This window comes from Ranitomeya imitator, chromosome 8 (assembly GCF_032444005.1).
Source record: "Ranitomeya imitator isolate aRanImi1 chromosome 8, aRanImi1.pri, whole genome shotgun sequence".
Taxonomy (NCBI): Eukaryota; Metazoa; Chordata; class Amphibia; order Anura; family Dendrobatidae; genus Ranitomeya; species Ranitomeya imitator.
In genome coordinates this window covers 162,326,335-162,335,665 of record NC_091289.1, presented here as the reverse complement: position 1 = coordinate 162,335,665, position 9,331 = coordinate 162,326,335, and the positions used below count along the sequence as shown (strand labels likewise).

The window sequence follows — 9,331 nt, the reverse complement described above, 5'->3', positions numbered from 1 at the left end:
TCATAATGGTTGCCATGGCGACGATGATGTCATAAAGGTTGCCTCGACCAATCAGCGACGGGCACAGTGTGCCGCGAATTCTGGAATCATCATTGTCCATATACTACGGGGACATGCATATTCTAGAATACCCGATGCGTTAGAATCGGGCCACAATCTAGTATATATATAATTGTCTAAGGGTTTTTCCGTCTGTCTTTCTGTCTGTCTTTCTGTCTGTCCTGGAAATCCCGCGTCTCTGATTGGTCGAGGCCGCCAGGCCTCGACCAATCAGAGACCGGCACAGCATCGACGTAGAAATCCCGCGTCTCTGATTGGTCGAGGCCGCCAGGCCTCGACCAATCAGCAACGGGCACAGCGACGATGATGTCATAAAGGACGTAGCCATCCCGCGTCTCTGATTGGTCGAGGCCGCCAGGCCTCGACCAATCAGCAACGGGCACAGCGACGATGATGTCATAAAGGACGTAGAAATCCCATGTCTCTGATTCAGCGACGGGCACAGTATCGACGTAGATGTCATAATGGTTGCCATGGCGACGATGATGGCATAAAGGTTGCCTCGACCAATCAGCGACGGGCACAGTCTGCCGCGAATTCTGGAATCATCATTGTCCATATACTACGGGACATGCATATTCTAGAATACCTGATGCGTTAGAATCGGGCCACAATCTAGTATATATATATATATATATATATATATATATATATATATATATATATATATATATATATATATATATAGCCTCCGCAGAGCGGGGATTCACTTCTATGGGACTGATGGAAGCAGCTGAGCAGTCAGAACCGTACAGCACACTGCATCCGTAGTGTGAACCCAGCCTAACAACAAGAACAGCAGAAGGAGCCGTATATCCAGGGATTTTCTTCATTTTAGAGAAGGTGATATTTAGAGGGACACTCCATGAGAAGCCGCCCAGTGCTCACTCAGTGATGTGCAGCTCGCCGCCTCTCACAAACTCGTCGGAGACTCTCGATGCGCTCTACTGCGCATGCGCGCTGGATCTACCATGCGCATGTTCAGTAGAGGGCAATTTCGGGCGCACGCGCAGTGCTTGTTGGCAGTTTTAAAATCTCGGGACCGTGGTGCGAGTCAAGCATCCTGGTTGTGTGAGGATAGCGCTAACACCGGGCTGTGCGCGGCGCTCCGGGCCGGCTATGTACCGAGAGCTGCTCTGAGGCCCAGACATGGCGTCCCCTGAGGTGCTGGAAGATTCGAGCTCCGGAGAGGCCTGTTCTGGGGGATACGGGGAGCTCGGGGACTTCCTGCAGGAGGAGCGGGCAGAGGAGGAGGAGGACGACGAGCTGCGCTGCCGCTTTGAGCAGGCAGCCCAACATGCCCAGAAACTGGCCCATGTGGCGACCACCCAGCAGCTGCTCTACCTGTATGCCCGGTACAAGCAGGTAATGGCCTCTGCTCTCCTCCCCGGCCTCCATGCACTGGGCGTCCACAGCCCTGAGAGCAAGGATCCCCACATAGTGACCCCCACAGCCCTGAGAGCAAGGATCCCCACATAGTGCCCCCCACAGCCCTGAGAGGAAGGATCCCCACATAGTGCCCCATACAGCCCTGAGAGCTAGGACCCCACCTGTCACCACATAGTGACCCCCACAACCCTGAGAGCAAGGTTCCCCGCCTGTCACCACATAGTGACCCCCACAGCCCTGAGAGCAAGGGTCCCCACCTGTCACCACATAGTGACCCCCACAACCCTGAGAGCAAGGGTCCCCGCCTGTCACCACATAGTGACCCCCACAGCCCTGAGAGCAAGGGTCCCCACCTGTCACCACATAGTGACCCCCACAGCCCTGAGAGCAAGGGTCCCCACCTGTCACCACATAGTGACCCCCACAGCCCTGAGAGCAAGGGTCCCCACCAGTCACCACATAGTGACCCCCACAGCCCTGAGAGCAAGGGTCCCCGCTTGTCACCACATAGTGACCCCCACAGCCCTGAGAGCTAGGACCCCACCTGTCACAACATAGTGACCCCACAGCCCTGAGAGGAAGGGTCCCCACCTGTCACCACATAGTGACCCCCACAGCCCTGAGAGCAGGGGTCCCCGCCTGTCACCACATAGTGCCCCCCCACAGCCCAGAGAGGAAGGGTCCCCGCCTGTCTGCAAATAGTGCCCCCCCCCCACAGCCCTGAGAGGAAGGGTCCCCGCCTGTCACCACATAGTGCCCCCCACAGCCCTGAGGGCAAGGGTCCCCGCCTGTCACCACATAGTGCCCCCCCACAGCCCTGAGGGCAAGGGTCCCCGCCTGTCACCACATAGTGACCCCCACAGCCCTGAGGGCAAGGGTCCCCGCCTGTCACCACATAGTGCCCCCCCACAGCCGAGGGCAAGGGTCCCCGCCTGTCACCACATAGTGCCCCCCCACAGCCCTGAGGGGAAGGGTCCCCGCCTGTCGCCACATAGTGCCCCCCCACAGCCCTGAGGGCAAGGGTCCCCACATAGTGCCCCCCACAGCCCTGAGAGCAAGGATCCCCACATAGTGCCCCCCACAGCCCTGAGAGGAAGGATCCCCACATAGTGCCCCATACAGCCCTGAGAGCTAGGACCCCACCTGTCACCACATAGTGACCCCCACAACCCTGAGAGCAAGGGTCCCCGCCTGTCACCACATAGTGACCCCCACAGCCCTGAGAGCAAGGGTCCCCACCTGTCACCACAAAGTGACCCCCACAACCCTGAGAGCAAGGGTCCCCGCCTGTCACCACAGTGACCCCCACAGCCCTGAGAGCAAGGGTCCCCACCTGTCACCACATAGTGACCCCCACAGCCCTGAGAGTAAGGGTCCCCACCTGTCACCACATAGTGACCCCCACAGCCCTGAGAGCAAGGGTCCCCACCAGTCACCACATAGTGACCCCCACAGCCCTGAGAGCAAGGGTCCCCGCTTGTCACCACATAGTGACCCCCACAGCCCTGAGAGCTAGGACCCCACCTGTCACAACATAGTGACCCCACAGCCCTGAGAGGAAGGGTCCCCACCTGTCACCACATAGTGACCCCCACAGCCCTGAGAGCAGGGGTCCCCGCCTGTCACCACATAGTGCCCCCCCACAGCCCAGAGAGGAAGGGTCCCCGCCTGTCTGCAAATAGTGCCCCCCCCCCCACAGCCCTGAGAGGAAGGGTCCCCGCCTGTCACCACATAGTGCCCCCCACAGCCCTGAGGGCAAGGGTCCCCGCCTGTCACCACATAGTGCCCCCCCACAGCCCTGAGGGCAAGGGTCCCCGCCTGTCACCACATAGTGCCCCCCCACAGCCCTGAGGGCAAGGGTCCCCGCCTGTCACCACATAGTGCCCCCCCACAGCCCTTAGGGCAAGGGTCCCCGCCTGTCACCACATAGTGCCCCCCCACAGCCCTGAGGGCAAGGGTCCCCGCCTGTCACCACATAGTGCCCCCCCACAGCCCTGAGGGCAAGGGTCCCCGCCTGTCACCACATAGTGACCCCACAGCCCTGAGGGCAAGGGTCCCCGCCTGTCACCACATAGTGCCCCCCACAGCCATGAGAGGAAGGGTCCCCGCCTGTCACCACATAGTGACCCCCACAGCCCTGAGAGCTAGGACTTCCACAGCCCTGAGAGCAAGGGTCCCCGCCTGTCACCACATAGTGACCCTCACAGCCCTGAGAGCAAGGGTCCCCGCCTGTCACCACATAGTGACCCTCACAGCCCTGAGAGCAAGGGTCCCCGCCTGTCACCACATAGTGACCCCCACAGCCCTGAGAGCAAGGGTCCCCGCCTGTCACCACATAGTGACCCCCACAGCCCTGAGAGCAAGGGTCCCCGCCTGTCACCACATAGTGACCCCCACAGCCCTGAGAGCTAGGACCCCTACCTGTCACCACATAGTGACCCCCACAGCCCTGAGAGCAAGGGTCACCGCCTGTCACCACATAGTGACCCCACAGCTGTGACATACAGAGCAAGGGTCCCTACCTTGTGGGTGGTGCCAGGCTCGGGGCGTCCCCCCCCACTCCCCAGTGGTGCCAGGCTCAGTGCCCACAATAGTGATGTTATTTGTAGTTTCAGTATATTATTGACTTCCCTCTTCCTCCCAGATTGATCTATCCTTGTGTCAGACTTACAATCCCTGAAGTTCATTATGGGCTGTGACCTGATTTTCTAATCTTTCTTATATAATGTGTCTAATTGACCAATGTTTAGGAGCCTGAGAGCAGAGGAAGGGTTTATGGATATGGCGGCCTGTGGAGTGCCTATCCTCCTGTACTATTGTCCACCGCGAACGCGACCAGCGGAGGACACCGTGTCGCAGCCCCCGTACACCACAGCAGGACAAGGCATCTCTCCCCTTTGGTCACATACACAGGCCATGTTAAACAGGCAGAAATAGCCTTTGTAGCCAGTGGACAACATTGGCTATCACATATACTAATTTTCCACTTTGCCATCGGTACACTGAGGAAGGTCTGATTGACCGAAACGTTTGTATGTATATCTTTTACTAAAACACGTGGATTGCACCAAATTTTCACCTGAGCAATTTCTTGTGTGCCTAGTTTATTCTACATGATGATAAAAACTGGCACACTGCACCAAACGCTGATGAACAGACGTTAAAAAAATCACAGATGTCTGAACGAGGCATCAAACTCGCATGGATTTGGCTGCAAAACCACCTAAAATGTATATAAATAAATGACATAATGCACAGCAATGTCTTAATTACATTATGGCTTATGTCACTTCTTTAAGTGCTGCAGGATTCGGAAACCTTGGAGGGGTGAAAAGAAGTAACTTGATTTAGAAGCCGCCCACCCTCTATAATAGCGAATATAGGTAAAAGCCACCACCGTAACAACTGCAGAACTGCTGGTGGAGCAGCCTCAGAAAGAAAGCCGCCAGCCTTCCCTAATGTGGCTTTCTTAATACAAGGAGTTTTTTTCACTTTTATCTTTTGTTCTTGCAGGTGTTACCTGCCCTATGCTGCAGTGGAGTGTAGCAACAGGATATCTGATAAGGGCCTAATCTACAGAGCAGGATCTAAGTGACCTGGTCTCCTGCTAATCAGACATGCAGTACCACAGCACAGGCAGGTCACAATGTAAGGCTCTAGGGTTCAAGAAAGCTCCGTCATATTGGTGCAGATATTTACAGAGTTTTTTCCAAGGAAATGGACTTTCACAGAATATTCGTTCGGTGCTGGCAATCATCTAATCTACGTGAAGCTTTGATTTTTCAGCACTGCATCAGAGCCTGGCTGTGCAGCTGCAGCACAGAATGTATTTCTCTAGTCGGCACCACCTTGCTCCAAGTTACTGACCGCTCTCTTCATTTGTGCACACACGGGAGAGACCTGTCAATGAACTGGCGCAGGATGGGGACAAGCTGGCCTGGGACCACCCCAGATTAGTCTTTCCCCATAGTCTCCGGCTGGGTCTTCAAATTGGATTGTCTCCAAAACGCTGCAGTTGTGTCGCCAGACTCTGATACACTCAGACAGCATGAATCCGTGATAGGTTTCCTTTAAAAATCGATCACTTTTAACCCCTTAAGCCCCGAGGGTGGTTTGCACGTTAATGACCGGGCCAATTTTTACAATTCTGACCACTGTCCCTTTATGAGGTTATAACTCTGGAACGCTTCAACGGATCTTGGCGATTCTGACATTGTTTTCTCGTGACATATTGTACTTCATTTTAGTAGTAACATTTATTCGATATAACTTGCGTTTATTTGTGAAAAAAACGGAAATTTGGCGAAAATTTAGAAAGTTTCGCAATTTTCCAACTTTAAATTTTTATGCCCTTAAATCACAGAGATATCTCACGCAAAATACTTAATAAGTAACATTTCCCACATGTCTACTTTACATCAGCACAATTTTGGAACCAAAATTTTTTTTTGTTAGGGAGTTATAAGGGTTAAAAGTTGACCAGCAATTTCTCATTTTTACAACACCATTTTTTTTTAGGGACCACATCTCATTTGATGTCATTTTGAGGGGTCTATATGATAGAAAATACCCAAGTGTGAGACCATTCTAAAAACTGCACCCCTCAAGGTGCTCAAAACCACATTCAAGAAGTTTATTAACCCTTCAGGGGTTTCACAGGAATTTTTGGAATGTTTAAATAAGAATGAATATTTAACTTTTTTTCACACAAAATTTATTTCAGCTCCAATTTGTTTTATTTTACCAAGGGTAACAGGATAAAATGGATGCCAAACATTGTTGTACAATCTGTACTGAGTACGCTGATAGCCCATATGTGGGAGTAAACCACTGTTTGGGCGCATGGCAGAGCTCGGAAGGGAAGGAGCGCCATTTGACTTTTAAATGCAAAATTGACAGGAATTGAGATGGGACGCCATGTTGCGTTTGGAGAGCCACTGATGTGCCTAAACATTGAAACCCCCCACAAGTGACACCATTTTGGAAAGTAGACACCCTAAGGAACTTATCTAGATGTGTGGTGACCACTTTGACCCACCAATTGCTTCACAGAAGTTTATAATGCAGAGCCGTAAAAATAAAAAATCATATTTTTTCACAAAAATGATCTTTTCGCCCCCAATTTTTTATTTTCCCAAGAGTAAGAGAAGAAATTGGACCTCAAAAATTGTTGGCCAATTTGTCCTGAGTACGCTGATACCCCATATATGGGTGTAAACCATTGTTTGGGCGTATGGCAGAGCTCGGAAGGGAAGGAGCGCCATTTGACTTTTCAATGCAAAATTGACTGGAATTGAGATGGGACGCCATGTTGCGTTTGGAGAGCCCCTGATGTGCCTAAACATTGGAACCCCTCACAAGTGACACCATTTTGAAAAGTAGACCCCTTAAGGAACTTATCTAGATGTGTGGTGAGCACTTTGACCCAACAAGTGCTTCACAGAAGTTTATAATGCAGAGCCGTAAAAATAAAAAATCTTATTTTTTCACAAAAATGATCTTTTCGCCCCCAATTTTTTATTTTCCCAAGGGTAAGAGAAGAAATTAGACCACAAAAGTTGTTGTGCAATTTGTCCTGAGTGCGACGATACCCCATATGTGGGGGTAAACCACTTTTTGGGTGCATAGCAGAGCTCGGAAGGGAAGGAGCGCCATTTGACTTTTCAATGCAAAATTGACTGGAATTAAGTTAGGACGCCATGTTGGTTTGGAGAGCCCCTGATGTGCCTAAACATTAAAACCCCCCACAAGTGACACCATTTTGGAAACTAGACCCCATAAGGAACTTATCTAGATGTGTTTTGAGAGCTTTGAACCCCCAAATGTTTCACTACAGTTTATAACGCAGAGCCGTTAAAATAATTTTTTTTTTTTTTTTCGCAAAAATTATTTTTTAGCCCCCAGTTTTGTATTTTCACAAGGGTAACATAATAAATTGGACCCCAAAAGTTGTTGTCCAATTTGTCCTGAGTACGCTGATACCCCATATGTGGGGGGGAACCACTGTTTGGGCGCATGGCAGAGCTCGGAAGGGAAGGAGCGCCATTTGGAATGCAGACTTAGATGGATTGGTCTGCAGGAGTCACGTTGCATTTGCAGAGCCCCTGATGTACCCAAACAGTACAAACCCCCCACAAGTGACCCCATATTAGAAACTAGACCTCCCAAGGAACTTATCTAGATGTGTTGTGAGAACTTTGAACCCCTAAGTGTTTCACTACAGTTTATAACGCAGAGCCGTGAAAATAAAAATTCTTTTTTTTTTTCACAAAAATGATTTTTTAGCCCCCAGCTTTGTATTTTTACAAGGGTAACAGAATAAATTGGACCCCAAAAGTTGTTGTTCAATTTGTCTTGAGTACGCTGATACCCCGTATGTGGGGGGGAACCACTGTTTGGGCGCATGGCAGAGCTCGGAAGGGAAGGAGCGCCATTTGGAATGCAGACTTAGATGGATTGGTCTGCAGGCGTCACGTTGCATTTGCAGAGCCCCTGATGTACCCAAACAGTAGAAACCACCCACAAGTGACCCCATATTGAAACTAGACCTCCCATGGAACTTATCTAGATGTGTTGTGAAAACTTTGAACCCCCAAGTGTTTCACTACAGTTTACAACGCAGAGCCGTGAAAATAAAAAATCCTTTTTTTTCCCACAAAAATGATTTTTAGCCCCCCAAATTTTTATTTTCCCAAGGATAACAAGAGAACTTGGACCCAAAAAGTTGTTGTCCAATTTGTCTCGAGTACGATGATACCCCATATGTTGGGGTAAACCCCTGTTTGGGCGCACGGGAGAGCTCGGAAGTGAAGGAGCACTGTTTTACTTTTTCAATGCAGAATTGGCTGGAATTGAGATCGGACGCCATGTCGCGTTTGGAGAGCCCCTGATGTGTCTAAACAGTGGAAACCCCCAATTATAACTGAAACCCTAATCCAAACGCACCCCTAACCCTAATCCCAACTGTAACCCTAACCACACACCTAACCCTGACACACCCCTAATTCTAATCCCAACCCTAATCCCAACCGTAAATGTAATACAAACCCTAACCCTAACCCTAGCCCTAACCCTAACCCTAATGGGAAAATGGAAATAAATACATTTTTTTTAATTTTATTATTTTTCCCTAAGGCTAGGTTCACATTGCATTAGGGAAATCCGTTTAGCACTAGCGGATTGCGCTAACGCAATGTCTTTTTAGGTGTCGTGTTTAGTGGTCGCGTTAACGTCCCCGCTCTGGAAGATCGGGGATCGGACCTCGGGCGCGCCGCGGACGCTGCAAGCAGCGTCTGAGGCGCGCCACAAAAGAACGGCACCTTGCTAGCGCGAGCCGAAAATGGCACGCTCTAGCGATGCGCTACACCCGAAAATCACATTGCTGTCAATGGTTGTGCTAACGGACCCGTTGCACGGCGTTAATTGTGACATTTTCGCCGTGCAACGCTGTCCGTTAGCGTTAACCCATTAACGCAATGTGAACCTAGCCTAACTAAGGGGGTGATGAAGGGGGGTTTGATTTACTTTTATAGCGAGTTTTTTATATCGGATTTTTATGATTGGCAGCCGTCACACACTAAAAGACGCTTTTTATAGCAAAAAAGTTTTTGTGTCTCCACATTTTGAGACCTATAATTTTTCCATATTTTGGTCCACAGAGTCATGTGAGGTCTTGTTTTTTGCGGGACGAGTTGACGTTTTTATCGGTTACATTTTCGGACATGTGACATTTTTTTATCGCTTTTTATTCCGATTTTTTGTGAGGCAGAATGACCAAAAACCAGCTATTCATGAATTTCTTTTGGGGGAGGCGTTTATACCGTTCCGCGTTTGGTAAAATTGATGAAGCAGTTTTATTCTTCGGGTCAGTACGATTACAGCG

General features: G+C 50.2%; 1 protein-coding gene across 1 annotated transcript in view; it reads left to right on the top strand.

Moving 5' to 3' along the window:
* The first annotated feature begins 1,031 nt into the window (after positions 1-1,031).
* The window catches only part of ACBD6 (acyl-CoA binding domain containing 6), a 100,165-nt gene continuing 91,865 nt past the window's right edge, over positions 1,032-9,331 (top strand). The window contains exon 1 of the mRNA XM_069737722.1: positions 1,032-1,425. Within this exon, the coding sequence (XP_069593823.1) occupies positions 1,210-1,425 (216 nt within the window). The 5' untranslated portion in view covers positions 1,032-1,209. The remainder of the gene's footprint in view (positions 1,426-9,331) is intronic.